The sequence below is a fragment of the Etheostoma spectabile genome, chromosome 3 (assembly GCF_008692095.1).
Source record: "Etheostoma spectabile isolate EspeVRDwgs_2016 chromosome 3, UIUC_Espe_1.0, whole genome shotgun sequence".
Lineage (NCBI taxonomy): Eukaryota > Metazoa > Chordata > Actinopteri > Perciformes > Percidae > Etheostoma > Etheostoma spectabile.
The window spans coordinates 28,257,301-28,275,836 of record NC_045735.1 but is presented as its reverse complement, the minus strand read 5'-3'; the positions used below and the strand labels follow the sequence as shown (position 1 = coordinate 28,275,836).

The 18,536-nt window shown below is 40.2% G+C and overlaps 2 protein-coding genes across 5 annotated transcripts in view; both read right to left on the bottom strand.

Annotated features, from left to right (window-relative positions):
- The window catches only part of stx1a (syntaxin 1A (brain)), a 70,417-nt gene extending 52,842 nt beyond the window's left edge, over positions 1–17,575 (bottom strand). For 2 of the 4 annotated variants that reach the window (XM_032504568.1, XM_032504563.1), the window contains exons 1-2: positions 17,120–17,572; positions 2,560–2,637 (exon numbers count right to left, since the gene is read on the bottom strand). In XM_032504568.1, the coding sequence (XP_032360459.1) occupies positions 2,560–2,637; positions 17,120–17,149 (108 nt within the window). In that variant the 5' untranslated portion in view covers positions 17,150–17,572. Of the gene's footprint in view, positions 1–2,559; positions 2,638–17,119 lie in introns of all 4 variants that reach the window. The other 2 variants (XM_032504567.1, XM_032504554.1) reach the window with 2 other exon arrangements.
- A 463-nt stretch (positions 17,576–18,038) lies between these two features.
- The window catches only part of bud23 (BUD23 rRNA methyltransferase and ribosome maturation factor), an 8,068-nt gene continuing 7,570 nt past the window's right edge, over positions 18,039–18,536 (bottom strand). The window contains exon 12 of the mRNA XM_032508085.1: positions 18,039–18,370. Coding sequence (XP_032363976.1) covers positions 18,316–18,370 — 55 coding nt within the window. The 3' untranslated portion in view covers positions 18,039–18,315. The remainder of the gene's footprint in view (positions 18,371–18,536) is intronic.

The following is an 18,536-nucleotide window of genomic DNA, read 5'->3' as shown; positions in this document are numbered from 1 at the left end:
ATAAATCAGGGAAACGCAAACGCTCATTTGCATCCTAAACCCCTCAAAATCTAAATTGGCTCAAATTATTTTATTTCCATTCATCTTCATCCGCTTATCCGGTATCGGGTCGCGGGGGCAGCAGCTCCAGTAGTAGTAGTATAACATTATTTTATTTGTTAATTATAATATACTAAATATAGGTTTTTGTCCTGAGATACATGTTGGTCATCCAAAGAAAATAATTAACCCTCCTGTTGTCCTCAGGGTCTAATTTGACCCATTTTCAAAACGTTTTTAAATCAGAAATTAGGGTTTCCTTCAACCAAATTGTAAAAAAAAAAACGTAGATGGTTCCACACAAAGCTCCTCACAAGTTAAACTACTGATCAGTTCACTATTTTCATTGCATTTGGGTGTTTTAATTTAATAGCATTTTAAGAAAAAAAAGATTTAAGAACACTGAAAAAAGTCCAAAAAAAATCAACAAAAACATTGTAAAAAGTGAGAAAGAACTTTGGGTAAATTTAGAAAACGTCAAAAAGTGACAACAAATGTCAAAACAACAAAAATGTCCCAAAAAAAAATCAACAAAGTCTTTTGGGAAAAGTGACAAAAGTCCCTTAAGAAGGTTTTAACTCAAAATTTTGACCCAGACTAAACTAAATGTTGGTCTACGGGAAGACAACACAAGGGTTAAATTAACATCACGAGGGCATTTCTTTCAGGACATTTTGCAGGTTTACTATGAGTAGCCTATTATGTAGCTTTAGACTTTAAGAAAAAACAGGTTTATTTAGGATCACAGAGCCTTTCAAACACAGCTGCCTTTTCATAACCAGTGACCCATTTAAGGTAGAGTCTTGTGAAGTGTCACTGAACTCAGCAGAGAGTTCCTTAATCATTTGTGATGGTTTGGCCCGCCACAATGTGTAAGCCACACCCAATTTCATACTATTTGAACCGTTGAAGGTACACTCTTGTGTGAGGTGTCATTGAACTCAGCAGAGAGGTCCTTTTTCATTGGTGACAATTTGCAGTGTCTGAGAGCCGCGCACATGCCAGTAAGCACAACGCGCGCAGGTTAGCAAGGGCCAGTCCAACGCTGCTTGCAGCTTCAATTTTAAATTGTGTTGCTAGAATAAGGGTTGCAGAGGACACTGGGAGACAGTGTTAGACAGCGAGCTTAAGGTGCAAGCTGCCTGTGCTCCGTCTCTGTCTTCTTACTACTGGTGCTACTGTGACACAGTTTCCCTTCGGGGATCAATAAAGTATTTCTGAATCTGAATCTGAATCTGAATAAGGAGGCTTTTGGTCATCTCCCTTTGGAGACTTTCAAAAGGATGGCCAACTGGGACTAGATTTACAGATAGATCAAGCCCACATTGGAGGGATTAAATCTCCCAGCCGCACTGGAAAAACGTCTTTGGCTGAGGACATTTGGGTTGCTCTGTTTGTCTGTGAAGACACAGTGACCCTTATGGGAAGAGCACCTGAGGAAGTAGAAGCCTTCACTTACTTAGGCAGCGTCACTGACAGGCAGGGCGGCATGGATACAGACGTCAGAGCCAGAATCAGATTCATTAATCCAGTTGAGAAACCTTTGGACCGCCAAAGAAAGAAGCAAGTGGACAAAACTCAGCCTATACTATGCATTTGCTACTCTGCAGATCAGAGACGTAGAGGACAACTAAGAACACAATGACAAAAGTACAAACATTCATCAACAGCTGCCTGAGTCGGATCCTGAGGTTCCACTGGCCAGATATCATCAGCAACAATGACCTCTGGTAGAAAACATATTTCCCACATGTTTATATTATTACTGAGACTATTCTCCTTAATATATTTAATATCTACACAGGGATTTTGATTGATGCACCTGCAGCTCGGTCACAGATCTCCGGGTGATATGTCTGTTGTCTCATGTTGCTTTGAAAACTCGCATATCAAAGTGCTGATTGTCCGACCTCTTTCATTACTCACAAATGCAGCTAAATGGAATCCAACCTCACTCAATACCTTTGTAGCAGCATTTAAAATGGTGATTTAAATACATCAAAATTGAAGCCAGTCACTATTTTCATAAATTGACAGATGCAGATGTTTTAGAAGGACTGCTACGTAAGATATAAGATATATGGCAGTGACAGATGAAGACAGACATGATAGATGATAAATGATAATAAATATGGATTATATAGAGGAAGTCTCCCTCAACCCCATTCTTATTTGAGCCGAATTATCCTGCTTTTTAAGCCACTTAATATGGAAGATGTACAGTATAGTAGCACCAATAAAAATGGACACCATAATCATAATCACTGTAGGATCCCCAAACTTATAGATTTTTATAGTATTGCATAGTACTTATGTTAAAATTGATTAACAAAATTGTAGTGTATTGTGTTGTAATGTGTAATGTAATTATTTTGTAGTGAAGTGTACTCTATTATATAGCAATCAACAGTACAATATAGAACCTAAGGGACAGCCATCTATTTAATATGTGATATGAGAGAGAGAGATAGATAGAGAAAATAAAAAGAAGGCAAAATCAGGACTGTAAGAGAAACAAACCTGTTCAAAGAATTCATCCATAAAGCCTTTGTCCATCCCCACAGCGACTTCGTCCTCCTCCTCTGTCGTCTCCTTCCCCTGGACAAACACAAAAAAATGTAAGACTTAATTGTACGACTGTAACACAGGTCACACTCTCCCCACTCATCCACCCATCAACTGATTAGACACAAGAAGCACTTAATGACACTTGTAATTAGAGCCACAAGACGAGTGATTAGCAAGTTATTATTGAATTAGGACCTAGGGGCCAAGAAAACCTTGACTTTTAAATACTTCAGCCTGCACACTCATACATCAGCATACAGATACATACAAACATTTAGGCATAACAGAATATTGTGGGTAATATGTCAATTTGCTTGAAAAGATTGATATCTCTTTCATATCTTTCCATTAAATTTGAAGCTACACGACTGGAAATAGGGGGAAACAGCTAGCCTGGCTCTGTCCAAAGGTAGCATAGTTCACCGACCAGCACCTCTAAAGCTCAACAATTTACACGTTATATCTTATTCATATATTTTAAACAAAAAGCAAGTATGAATACAACATTTGGTGTAACAGGAAAGTTGTTGTGCCAAACAACACAGTATCTCTCTGTAAGAAAGTTCAATTCAATTCAATTTTATTTATAGTATCAATTCATAACAAGAGTTATCTCGAGACACTTTACAGATAGAGTAGGTCCCAACAGTTCTAGTAGTTTCCTCCAGAGCAAGCAACAGTGCAACAGTGGCGAGGAAAAACTTCCTTTTAGGCAGAAACCTCGGTCAGACCCAGGCTCTTGGTAGGCGGCGTCTGACGGGCCGGTTGGGGTTAGAATAAGAGTGGAAATAACAAAAATAGAAAAAAATAGTAGTTTGTAGCAGTTCTTTGTAATAGTTCATGGCATGGCAGAAAGTAAATGTTTCTCCAAGTGGAATCTGCTTTTAAAACGACTACAGGTCTTTGAATACAAGGAGTACCACTAGACAACAACAAAAACTTGAAAAATTGTATATTTACATAAGCAAGATCTAAAATTGTTCATAAAATAACATGTATTATAAATTACAAAAGGTTGGGAATAAAATTATCTAACTTTTCCATTAAACCAAAACAGAACTTTTTCTTTTTTTCCATATTTTACATGATCACAAAAAACATATAAGTCCTAGCCTGTCTATAGCAAAATATTAAACTTTACAGTTCAAATGGTTCATCTTAAAAAAGTTACAACTTCTCAAACTTTCCAGCATCTATAGCCAATGATTCATTGTGATATACATGTTCAATTCTAATCACATATCAGCCATTACACTACATTAGCAGTGATCTCATGTGGCGTAATATCATTCATCTAGCCTCTGTCAAACTAATTCACTTCCCCATTAGAGATCCATTTGCTTCTTGCAAACGCTGTAGAGCTGGAGCGTAGTTTCCTTCTTCTTCTGGCTGAAATCGTATGCTTATTCTCATCCCAAATATTTGCCAATTGAAAAAATAATCTGCAAAAATAATTGCAGCCCTTGATTAAAAAATGTAGCACAACTACAGAATCTTATAATAAATGTACTTTCATAGTTGTGTATATCAAAGGATTGTGTTCATTTCTACTTCTCAACAACACGCAACCTCCGATCTCCAGCCACCTCCAATCCAATCTTCACTGACCCAAAAGCAAAAATCCCTCAAGTCTTGCTGGTTTAAAGCAAGTGGAGTTCTGTTTGAATGCAGTGAATAGTGAGCATGATGTTCTGGGATCCAGAAGACTTTAAGCCATGCAGTGCCTTTTACAAAAGGTAAAAACCAAGAAAACAATCTTTACACCAGCAGGTCCAGTTAATATATAAAATCTGCAAAGAATTGCATTAAGATATTATTTTCATCCCATATATGTGTGCAGGCAGTCAGCCAGGTTTGTCTAGACTCCAGACAAAGACACTAATGTGCATGCATTAGTCCAGCAGTGCAGAGTGCAGGAAGCAGGAGAAATCATCATATAAGTTGGGGATGCCATTTTTATTAGAGGTTATGTATTGCTTGCATGTGTTTAACAGTTAATTCCTCTTTAACTGTTTAATACATCCATGACAGCTACCTAGATCACTGATATGCTAATCGAGAGCTAATTGTTGTTGACGCCTGTGCTGGTAACATGACTGTACCTTAACACAACAATGGAAGTCTCTCAGTGTGGTTCTGCTGAGGCTCTGTGGAGTCTAAAGTGTTTTTCCCATATTTTTTTTTAAAGTGTATTAAAATAAAGAAACACAGATCAAACTTAACAGAGGATAATCCACTGAGACTTAAACAAACACATAGCAGCAACGCCACAACATTTTTTAATTAATATCAATAAAATTAAAAATAAAAAGAGCAAGGCCGGAATTACACCCCCTTTGCTTGTGATGACATTTCAAGTGATCAAAACCAAGTTTTTCCAAATGTACTGTATATGTCCAACTCCATTCTGTGGAGAGTTAACGTGTGATGTGCAGACACGGAAGTGGAGAGGCAGAAAAGAAATTTTGGAAAACAGGCAGAAGAACAGCAGGAGAGGAACCATTTTGTGAGAAAAACGTCTGAGAGGACAGACTTTAGCAAGAGATGGTGAGGCAATTGACGCAAAACTAAGTGAGAGGAAGGCAGAGCCACTGTGATCGCGCTTATACTAATTTAAACTCACTCAGACTTGGTTCAATCCAAAAAAAACTGGATTGTTTTATTTATTATAACTAAAAAATTTGAAATTAAAACGATTTTTCCTCAATATTCCTAACCTGAGGGTTTATCTTTAAAGGGCCCACCTATCATGACAACAGCCATGGTGGGTGTCATTTTCTTGGTGTGGAGTAAAACTCTTCAGATGGGATCAATACATAAGTTTGGTGTTGGTATGGCAATGAGGTGCATTGTGGAACTGCAGACTAGTGGAAGCAGAGAGCAAATAGGCGGCAGCAGCAGCAGGAGGCAGAGGAGGAGGACGACAACAAGCAGGGAATCAGAATAAGCTCCGAGAGCACCAGTAATGTGCACCGCCTCCACACAGAGATGCTGTATCTCCTGCAGAGAGAAGAGCACTTTGGTCTGGCTTTTTCTTTGAGTGGTCAGAAGGGGAGAAGATCCAAGCGATGCCCCCCAAACCTCCACCTCCCCCCCAGATCTGAAGCTCCCGCATGCTGAGCCACATTGACGCTGCCTGGGAGAGGACATCAATGCTACATTCTTGACTCGGCCCACAGACTTGACTGTCCACACACAGAAGATGCTCTAAAGTCAGACTTGCAAACATCCATGCACACAACAGCTCACTGATGTAATATATATGTTATATACAACAGAAAGTTAACACATGGAGAGATCAAGGCCTACAAAAGCCGGTCCCCATTAGGCTATAACCCTTCCATTCACTTTGCCTCTGGGGAACACACATGGGTGAAACACCGCGGCAAGAGTAGTGGCCTGATTATGCTGTTTATTAGATTAGAGAGTTGTTCTAGGCACCGTGCCAGCAGGGAGTCGCTCCATACAGACAAAAGCCAGAGCTTGAAGATCCAGTGAAAACAGGGGTGCAGGAAATATAGTCCACGAGTGTGGGAGCAAGAGACAAAACAGACATCTAGTGTGCGGGGTACAAAATCACAGCCCTCAACACAGACAAAAAAGGAAGAGGCGAAACAACACAATAATTATTCAAAGCTGTGAAAGTGTAATTGTATGTGGAAAAAGAGGACATAGAGACGTGTGTGAGCGTGTTGATGTGTAAGTACTAAGGTTAAACGGAGAGGGTGGGACTATAGTGATCATGCGAGCGCATTCAGATCCTTTTCACGATTTTATAAGAAAGAGAAAGACTGTTCAAGTAGAGATGGAAAGTCATGTGGGCAGCACTTTATTGTCCTTTTGTGTTTCCATATTAAAGCAGACCAGTTTCCTGCATCTTCGTAATACAGTCAATTCAAGCAGCTTCCTGGAGTCCCATTAGAAATGACTGCTGCACCAGATTTATATTCATAATACAGATAGGTAACATCAAGATTAAGATCAATTAAGATTAATGTATCCTCTATTAGTCCCACAAGGGGAAATAATAATGTACACTCTGTTGTTATTACACATATTACACACAGGTCTGAATTACACACAAATGCTCAGTACCTATACACTACAATACAAATATGAACAATATTTAAAAGCGTTGCTGCTCACACAGTATGTAAATCTGCTTTTAGGACCAAGTTTCCAACTTTTAAATAAAGCTTGCATCAACATCAAAAGCCATTTGTCTAAAAAGCTTAATGATACAAAAGTGCCTGAAAAGTTAAAAAAAATTAAATGGCTCACATTAACCATAACTCCATACGCCCCAATGTATTTGATGGGGTAGTACTTTGTCAGTGCAGCGTATCTTCATAGAACAGTCTTGAATTTTTAGATGACATCAACGCATTCAAGTCAAGGGAACTTTACCATCTCTACCATCCATCCCATAAACGTAAACGGGGCCTTAGCCTAATTCAAACCTTAAAGGGACAGTTCAACAAAATTACATAACACATATATTCTCACTAGCTATGCAGGTAACTTTGGTTACTTTGTCCAGAATCTGTTTCTGAGATTTCAGTTGCCACCCGCCGATACAATGAAGATTTAATAAGTGATTCTCACAGAGAAAATCTTTTTTTTTTTTTTACCAGTATCAGTGTCTTGGGTACAGACCTTGCAGTGAACAGTTTTCTTAGACATTGTCAAAGACAGCAAGGTGAATTATCCCGAGTAACTGAGACTTTGTTTCTGGAATGACATGTTGCTGTTTAAAGTTTTGATGCACTAACCAGGACAAACAAATTTCTATTCACCTCCAATGTAGTGGTGCGGTGATAGAACTCTCAGAGACGCATATCCGAAAACCTGGGCAAATGAAACCAAAACTATCTGCACGGTGAGATACCATTAGAAGTCAGTGAAAGTCTCAAACCAAGTATTTTGGAAGAAGTAAAGAGAGGCCAGTGTCCTTACTTTCCAAAAATACCAATGCTCACAAAGACATTTAACAGCACATATAAACAAAAAATCCTACTTATATAAATAGCCATGGCGGTGCCTTCATCTGCTCCCTCAGGACATTCACCACCGACAGGCTGAGAGATCTACAGTCTATAGGTATCCAGGAACAGCTGGCAGAAACATCACACAGGAAAATTCATTTTAACTTTCATTTTAAGCATGAAAGCTGATGCTTGCATCCACAGTGACTTTTTAATTCATAAGTCACCAGAAAATCCAAACAATGACCATGATATATATTCAATTTATCAAAATCAAACGGAGCATTGGTGGCACAGAGCAGAGCTGATGCTGACACAGCAAAACCATGGATCAAAATACCGGCCCATAATTGATGGATTGCCCAGCTGGTCGGCCGACTGTCAGCGTAAATTAGCGGCGGATGGGAGAGGAGGACACAGTGTAGGGCTATCGAGACAGGATAATTACACAACCAGGGAGCAGCGTGGGTGACAAGAGGACACAGGAAGTGATAGGGTGAGCTGTTCCTTTCACATTACTGTTTTGTCTCCTCGCTGATAACTACAACGGGAGCAACCTTTGAAGAAAATCAACATTTGATTCAGGACAGGCGCTGATGTGTAAATGTCTGCAGATGTGGTCCGCTGGAAAAAAAATTAGAATACCTTGGACATAAGAATACAGATCAAGAATTTTTGTTTTAATGTAAGATACACATATATGTGCTGTAGTACTTCCAAAACAAGCTTATTTGAGTTTGAATCTGGTACAACTGCGGAACACAACGCTCTACCTTCTGTATGTAATAATTATTTCAGCAACCTTAGCACTATTCACAACTGCCAAACCAGAAACAGACTTAATTGAGTTTTGTGTAACGTGTAAACACAACCAACCCTAATAAAGTAGAAGCTTTAAAGCATGTTGACTGCCCAAATTTAATATTTTGGCCTGGTTCCACATCTGGAAAATCTGGAGCCAGAAAATTAAATATTCTCAGTAATTCCAACTGATCTGGCTCACTGCCGGGTATTTCCTAGTTGGAAAAAGAATCATGCCAATCAGATTTTTGTAGGTGGGACTTATCTTCCTGTGTCAGATGAAAAATGGTTATGAGATCAAGGCTCATGAATTGACATTCATTTCTTCAATCAACATCATAAACGTTAACTGCTGTAATTTCAAGTACTACCCCAGCTTTGACTGGAAATGACGTCCTTAGGGCGGCACACAAAACAGCTAACATGAACACAATTTCAGACTGCAAATTTAAGTAAGACAAAACAGTGACTTAGGGTGAACATCAAGCTAGGAGTTTCTCAAAGTGGTGCTAGAGTCTGGAATTCAATCCATCACATTTTGAAAACCTTTAACCCAAAGACGTTTCTATTTTACTTTTAGTGTGAATCTCCATTGACAACGCTTACAGAGATTTAATCGTCACTCTTTAAGGGCTCCCATGAAATGGCTCTTGGCTGTGTTTTCTCTGCAGGCACGTCATTTTACTGTGAATTTTTTTATGGGGTTTTTCCATTTGGCTTTTTGTTCAAATAGACTACATCTAGTTCCTGCTTTGCATTCTAGTGAGAAACAGATCTGGGCCGAGGTTAACAGGGTGATTTTATCAGCCCTGCCCGCAGCGAGCGGGGTTCAGCAGTAACACAAAGAAGAGGAATGTGGGTGGGAGAAGAGATGAAGCGCTGCCATCACAGCAGCACAGAGTCAAAGTGTGTGTATGTGGAACAATTTCCTTTTTTTCCCCTAACAATCCTCCTCAACGTCCTCCCCCTTTAATCATCTTCCTTTTTCCTTTCTCATTTACCCTGTCTATCATTCTCTTGCCTCTTTCTCTCTCACTCTCCTTCCTCCAGGCTTTAGATTCACTACAGCAGCTGGCCTACACAACATGGACTTGGTTACCTTTGTCTCGCTCATCCCCCTCACGCCTTTACTTTGTGTTTCTCTTTTCTTCTTTAACATTAACATTATCCTTCCTCGAGACCAATTTATCCAACCAAAACTTACACTTTAGATGATTATTATTATTAGCTGGTCCTGAGGGAAATGCCCCGTTCTGTGTATTATTATGAATTATGAAATGATAAATACACTTTCCTCATGCAATTCTCTTCTTCTTGAGTTTATCTATTTCCCACATTGCATCCCTCTTTTGCTCTTCCTTCCATTATCCTCTCCGTCTTTCATCCCTCTCTGCCCTCTGCGTCCCTCACATCTTTCTAACCTATAACAATATACTTATCAAAGTAATGACATTTAAACACGCCTAAATACTAATTTGCAAACTGCCACACCATGAAAGGTTAAATAATGACTTATGATGCGATAAAAGCGCGTCTTTCCACAAATCAATGATAAATCAATTTTAGGCCTGACTTCAAATGTCTGCAGCTGCCAATTCTCACACAGAAGTCTTTCTTTTGCAGGAACTCAGAAGAGACGACTGACCTTTTGGACTAAATAGTGGATGCTTACTTCCATTTTGGCTTATTAGCATGTAATTGGCCAATGGGTATGATATGAATACGTAAATGACATGCTGTTGAGGATTTTCATACACAAACTGTTCTGACCCGGGCGCGTGTGTATGCAGTTGCGGGTGCTCGGTCAGTGTTCAGCTAGTGTATATCCTTGACTTCCAGGATTGCTCCGGTGCCGCAGGAAATTCCGATGGATGCATATATTTTAGCCGATTTAATTTTCTTTCCGCTTTCTTTTTTGTTGTAATTTACTCCGGTGGATTTCTGAGGACTATGGTTAACTGCTCCTCAGATCTCTGCAGGGTAAATCCAGCCAGCTAGCTAGACTATCTGTCCAATATGACTTTTCTCTCGCACAACGTAGCGGCTCTGTGCAGAGCTTAGAGGCGGCCATGATGATTGCGATTGGTTTAAAGAAATGCCAATAAACAAGAGCACGTTCTCTCCCATCCCAGAATGCTATGTGGAGTGGCCAGACCCTCCTCCGCTCCACAGCGTGTGAATGGTTTGGCAAAGCGAGACTAGTGTTCAGCCTTGCAGGAGTGTGTGGGAAAATGTCATAAAACTTCAGTTGAACTTTAATGACAGATCAGAGGCAGGGAAAAGAGATGTGTTGTCACCACATATGCCATGGCTTTTCCCACCCCCAGTTCCTTCTCCCTAGAGTGCCTCGCTGACCATGAAGGATGATGACAGCACCAGTGCACCACTAACACAATTATATTGTAGATATGGGGGATATGTAACAGAGAATGAGGAGGATGTCAAGGAATGGCAGGATGTAGAAAAAGAATCACAGTAAGAGGGCCAGATGAAAGAGCTGTAAGATGAGAAGTGCAGAGAAAAACAAAGAAAAATATCAGAAAACAGAGGTGGAAAAGGCAGACTGAAAAAGAATTTTATTATTGAGCAATTTTCTTGATTTATTTATTAATGTATAGTTTTTAAAATGTCAGAAAAAAAATTGTAACCACAATTTCCTAAAACCCAAAGTAATGTCAGAAAAAATGCTTGTTTTGTCTGACAAACAATCCAAAACTTAAGATATTCAGTTTTCAATTACATAAGAAAAAAAAAAGGCAGGAAATCCTCACATATCAGAAGGTGGAACTGGAAAAATGTTTGGCTTAAAAATGCCTTCAATAATTAATCAATTATCAAAATTGCTGCAGATTATTAGTCCGTCTGTCAATTCACTAAACATAAAAAACAAAACAAAAATATCATCAGTTGTTTTAGCAACACTAGGACGTATGATTCGTGTGCATCAGGAAGTCAAGAGGGACTAGTGGGACTAGCTGTTAGCCACAAAGGTCACAGAGGAAGAATTTTGTCGTCCATGGATGGCCAGACCAAATGCCAAACTGCACTCAAAATTGACTTCTTTTAACCATGTTTTCAGCCTCAAAAGGCAAAGCTCTAAAAGGCCACTGTATGGTACCTGCTCGGCATCAAACAGCAGACAGACCAGCTAGCTGTGGAGCGTTTAGCAGCCGAAGAGCCGGATATTTCTCTCAGGAATTAGTAGACCAAAGACAGAGCAAAATCCATAAATCTGCTGGATGTGTAATTATAGAAAACATTTACATAACAAGTTTGCCTTATCCACTGTAATATAAGGTTGTGTCAGCTTCCTACCCCTAAGAGGCCAAAACGTTATTGCAAGTAGTTGATTTAAACCAAACCATGGTCTTGTCTTAACAAAGTAATTTTGTGGTTTGTAACAATTTTGGTGGGAACTGACAAATGATGTCCAGCCGATCGAGTCATCAGGTCAGACACCACCCATGTCCTTCTGCACGGGGGCGTAGCACAAAAATTCTGGGCCATGTAGAAAGGCATTTTCTATGGGCCCCTGCCTGAATCCACAGCTATTCATTCTAGCACCTTTTTGGGGAGATCCTCACATGAGGGCCCTGGGTACTCAGTATATTATTATTAGGAAAGATTATCACCTAACAAAGACAGACAGAGCTACTGATGGGGGGGCCTGATGAAGTCAGTTCATAGCCTTAATCTCCAACAATTATCTGTGATAAAAGGTGTTATCTGCATTGCTAAAGAACCACTGCTGCCATTGACTATGAGATGATGTGAAAGGGGAGGTCTGTACACTACAAATTTTAGCAGCGCTAACAAATATGACCCTAAGCTTATTCTCCCACTGCAGAAGGGAAAAGCCTGATTACAGAATTGTCTTTATTTATTATCAGGATGTACATTAGCTGATGCCTTGGGAGCTGCTATTCTTTATGAGAAACACAGGAATAAACAATAAGATTTTCCCACGTGGTCAACTCTATAAAACCCATCAGCAGATGTCAATTTCAAGGAACGCTCACAGGTAGAAGACCGCTCAAGAAATTAGCATAAATACAAGCCATTATTTCATGCTTCACTGGATAAGGATAATGTAATAAATAGTGATCCAATGGACCACCCATTCACACATTTCAAAAATAACTATTAGCAGCTGATATTGGAATTGTCACCTAATTTGCAAAGACAGACACGTTCCTGGTGAATTTCCAGATGGGTCACACTCATTTCACAGCTCAGTAATGCAATTATGCTGCCTTTATGTGTTGAATAATGTGTGTATGAATGTGCCTTTCTTAATAGCAACAATATAGGATGATTCAAGCGCATTTTGCTGCTGCTTAATTCACTCGTTTGTAGAGGCTTGAAACTTTGAACGAGGACCAATAAAACCTCTGCCCTCGCGGACAAGTGATCGATTTAACAGCAACCGATGTGGCTTTGTTCCCACAATGTTATTTATGTCACTGACAAAAGTGTTAGCAGCCAAGATCAGGTTGTGGGAAAAAAAACTAAAATAGGTGATGGCGTGGAATAAAGGTGAGCTGGATGTGAGGAGAAAAACAAAAGAGAAAAGGATAATGAAAAGAAACAAGAATCAAAGACACACAGGGCGCCTGAGTCGGTGCACCACATCCATCCTGTTAGTTAATGTGTCACTCTAACGCCAAACAGGCAGTGACAGTGACTACTCCCTCCATACTCACACACACAAAGAGCTGCCTGAATCAATACTAACACTGACTAACAAAGCTGCAAAGAGGGGGCAGAAGGGATAAGGAAAAGTAAAAGGGAGGACAGGAAGCCATCTGATAAATCCCTGATAGGAAAAGAGCAAAGAGCAATAACGGAGGAACTCACCATCACTGAGGGGATAAACAAAAGAGAGGCTTATTATTAAAAAAAGAGACGGAGAAGGGAAAAGAAACAGATATAGTCAATCAAACGACAAGACAAGAAGAAGAAAATTACAGAACTGATAAAACGTCAGCAGATAAACAATCACATTGGATTGGAACAGTTCCTGCGGTGTGTGAAATATGTAATAACCTCCTCCTTATGTTTCTACCTTAGGTTTCGGAGCTCGAAGACTGCTGAAAAATGCATCTCATCTGCGCCATCTGTCATTAAATCAATGCTTGGCCGACTGGGAGTGTATGACCATTTTAGTTATTGAGACTGACAGTTTTTTGGGCAGCAAGCTAATGAGCCACTGGAAGAGCAGAGTCATATGCAGGTGTTGAGCTCATATAGCTATGTGCATATGGGCAATGTTGGAGCAGAACCTGCACTCTCGCACAAATATGAGCAAAACTCAATTCCCTGCCAAAATGACACGTAATCAGTAAGCACACGGGTGAGTAAACTAGCAGTGTGAAAACACACAGACACAGAAGCAATGCAATCTGTAAAGCTCAATCTTCTGGGTTGTATGTGAAAATAAACACGTTTGTGATATCTAGGGATGTAGCGATTACTGGTGTAACGGTAAACCACGATAAAAATGTCGACAATAACGATTACCGGTTTCATTTAAAATATTATTATCACAGCGGAAACCGTGGGTTTAATCCGTCCCCACTTTTTCCGAGTCTTGGAAAGTTGCCGCGCAGGCGCACTGCGTAGCCTACAACGTGAGTTTCTTGGAGTTGGAATCATGGCAGAATGAGGAGACAGCGTTCAGGACATTTATCAGCCCTCTAAGACGACTAAGTCTGAAGCATGGCCATATTTTGGTTATTATATGAATGCCAAAGGACAGTTGATTTAAGACAGTTATCCTGTCTGCAGAACGCACAGGGAAAACGTTCCTGTTAAAGGCCGCGATAATACCGAAAACCGTGATTGTTTTGGTCACTATATCCGTGAGGTAAAAATATGTTACTTGAAGTGAAACATATTTCACCCATTTTAGCAATTAGCAAAACATAGCACAAAACAGTCCTCTCATTTTCACATGAGAGGACTGACAACATTAAACTTTAAGAAGATTAACAAATCCAAATTATACATGACAATCCAATGATAAGCATCAGCCCTGATGTTGGCCAGATGTCACCGTCCCTCTCAATGTCATTATAAAATGTAAAGTTTCCACTGTCAGCGTTAGGTTCATTAAGTCGCAGCGGTTAGGACTCAGTATCAGGAAAGAAAAGGTTGCATCTGTCAATTCCTTCTTAAAATCTAACATTCATGTCAATAAAGCCTCGGTTCCAGACTTTGTGTTGATAATTAAAGTCTTGCTTTTGCATGCAAATGCAAATAAATGTAAGAAATATAACCCCAGTTATCCACATTGAACTGTTTTTTTTTTTTCTTTGGCCAGTCCAATTTACCTTTTTTTTTTAGATTATTTTTTTGGGGCTTTTTCCTTTTATTCAACAGCGACAGTGCATAGACAGGAAAGGGGACAGAAAGACAGGGGATGACAAAGGGCTGCAGGTCAGATTCGAGCCCGGGGGCACTGCAGGACTCAACCAACATGGGGTGCACGCTCTCACTGGGTGAGCTAGAGGTCGCCCCGAGACCAGTTTACTTTTCACTACAGGAGCTGTTTCCCAGCAACAAAGTTCCAGGATCATGTGGCATCTAAATCTAATTCTTGGAGGGACTCCAAATCTTATTCAAAGCTATAACAACTACACAATGGAGATGGAAAATGTAGTGCAAGGCTGCAAGTGGACAACCTATTTCTTGCCACAAATTTATCCAAAAACTAAATGTTTGTGCCTTTCTTTTTTAATTAAATGGCAATATTTGCGGAACAGCCGCCAACTTTTCCAGCTTGAAAATCTCAAGCAACGACCAATGACAGCCCAGCAAGGTATGTGAAAGCAACAAGAGGTGGGTGTGTCAGCTTTAGGGTTTAGGATGAATATGAGAGAACTGCATTTTATTTATGCTATTTGTAATGACTGTTCTATTTAATGCAACCTTAACAAATCCCAGCAGGGTCATTTGCACAAGTTACAGCCTTTCTCTAAATTGAAGCTAGCACTCACCATGTTTAGTTCCCTTGTATTGCTAAAACAACTTAATAAAACATACATACAATTATTGAACCTTTGGCATGCAAATCTGACTAAATTAGCTGGTTCCAGCTTCTCAAATGTAAGCATTTGCTACTTTCCACTGTCACTTTGACTTAAATATCTTTGAATTTGCACTATTGGTTGGACAGATGTGATTGCGGGAACTTAACTGACATTTATCTGGTGCAGTAAATATCTTTAAAAACAACAATCACAGATTGAACAATATTGAACATACTTAGTTGCAGGGAATCCTAGTGCATTGCACACTAGTTCAGAGCTTTTAAAGAACCACACGTCTCCAACACTGTGGTGTCGTAGTGTGCTGCTTAGACCCACAGACATCGGCACGAAAGTCAAGAAAATGCAATAATTTGAGGCTGCAAATGGAAAACAATATCACTCTAGTGCTGATGGGTAATAACCGTCTGTGACATGCAATTTACTTCAATTTCATTTGGTCGGGATTGCCTGAAATTGGTCCGGCTGAGGTCACTCCAGCTTCCATTTCTCAGAAGATAAGAAGGATAGGATTTAAAAAATAATTAAAGAAAATAGAATCAGCAGCTGACATTCTATTGCTCTAAATCCTGAACAATTTGGTTGAATTTGTGTTACTCACTGAAGCTGGTGAGAACGTTAAGGCTCTCACGCTCTCTTAATTGTACAACTGCATCCTCCAATATTGTGAGGAGGCAGGCAGGAGACACACACACACACACACACACACACACACACACACACACACACACACAACACACACACACACACACACACACACACACACACACACACACACACACACACACACACGAGGCCAATTCGTAGATAGATCGTCACTGAAAACCGGGAGTCGTAAATTGTCCTCTCCCCTCCCAGTTAAACTGCCAATTACCCGGATCTGACAAGACCACTTTTCTATCATCATCATCATCACACCACCCACCCCCTCGTTATGCATCTTTAACTATTACACTTAAAAACGTAGAATAACGACTTTTAAGGCTCCAATGGTATGATTAATCTCTCTTATGATGACTTTCTCCACATGCACATAGCTTTATAAACAGCAGTAGAAATGTAAGGAGAAGACAAAACATTGTTGGTGGTTAAGGTTTTTTTGTTTTGTTTTTTTATAACCCGTAGAGGGCGGAATGGGTGAGCTGGGACCAATTTCCCATTTCAAATCACACACCCATAGTTGGCCATATCGATCGCGCACGCACGCACACTCACTCACTCTCTCTCTCTCTCTCTCTCACTCACTCACAATTCGGAAAATGCTCAAAATGAAGATTGCATGTTAAGTTATTGAACCTATGGAGTTTAAATACAAAGTAATATCCCTCTTGCGTCCCAGAGATCCAACAGCCCTGGCTATATGCTTAAAGAATAATCAGGCAGAATTAAAGTGATTTCTCGTTTGGAGAATAAGGAGAAAACGACTTCATATCGGCTTTACACCGGCAGTATTGCTTGGGAGCATTATGCGCCCGTTGTTTGTGATAAAGCCCATTATTTCAGCCTCCATCAGACCCCCGAGAGTCACAACTGTTGCTCAATCAGCGAAGCCCGCTCTGTGGATCTGTGCTGTCTGAAGACAGCTTTTATAAAAGGCTAATCTAAGAGTCTTGAAAATGCATCTATCACAGAACAGGTGAAAGGTGACAATTTCAAAAGAATCAATCAGTAACTTACGTGTTTAAGTTCTTGCATGCGGTCCTTCATGGCTCCGGTAAATCACTCGTATTCCTCCAGTTGCCGACGTCTTGTGGCTGTGTGTGGTGATGGAGCGGCGGGGCGGACACCGACAGGATGATGCGAGACCGACCGAGGCGAGGGTGCGCGTCTGGCGGAGGCGAGAGGCGGTGATTTTCCCCCTTTGCTTTGGATGGTGGGGCCACTTTACGGAGCCGGGTGACGCGCACTAAAGGTGAGGCGAGGCCTTCCGCCGTTAACCCATTACACACCTTCAACTTCGTCTTCAATCCGCACCACTTGACCTTTGTTTTTATCTCTCCAAGTTTGTTCCGTTGAAGTCAGTCTGACATATTGAAGGCTAGACTGACAACATGAGAGCCCCTCAGAGAGTGTGGCTGAGCCGCGACACTGTGCTGGGTTTGATTATCGATTGAGCGGGTTCAGAGATAACGCCCAGGTGGTTCCCATTGTGCCAAAGGACCCAGCGACCTCTGTCGGCTACACATGATGCACACTGAGATACGGAAACAGCAAAAGATCTCGAAATTAACTTTTATATAATACTCAACCGACTTAGAAATATGAATATTTAAAAATATGAGTTGCTTTAGTTTTCTTTTTTGCGATGCCTGCATATGGCCATGTGGGATTTTAAAATTGTATCAATTCATTTAATTTTCTTACTTAAGACCTATTTTGATTACATGATCAACAGTCCACGTCTTAAATGCCAGTCCACGTCTTGTATGTGTACTATTCTACTGATGATACAGTCTACACATACAATTAAAAACTAACATTTGTGATAGTTGCAACTGCAATTTGTCATTTTATTTAATTTTGTTACATTTCCCCCCTATGAGTCCGGTTTGTGTAACCTTCAAAAACACTATGAACAATCAGTTTAATACATACATCTGCATGTATCATTTATTTATAAAAAGTACAAATGTCTGTCCATGTGCACTTTGTATCTTCCAGCCAACATGAACATGGAGAGTGCAATCTTACTACCATTTGTCAGGAGCAAACACTCAACCAAAAGTACAAATTATTGGCTATTATAGCATTTCACTCTTTCATCTCAGCCACTTGAATTTAAGAGTCGGAAGTCCAAACACTCCGCAGTTCGAGGGGTGAACGTGTGCGGGGGGGGTACAGCCAACTAATGAAGGCTCAGCTGCATGAGTCAGTTAGAAATTAGGTCTTCTCTGACGTCCAGTGTATTTCGTGTCGGCTCGAACCTCCCTGCAGGCCAACAAACACACGGCAGAGAGAGAGAGGAGGCGTCAGCCAGCGTTACAGAATACAGCTCATCGAGATGCGATGCAGTTGAAGCTAAACTGAAGTATATTACATTATTTAGAGCATGAATATTTCAGAAAAAAAAAAAAAAATCCAATAGCTTGTCCTG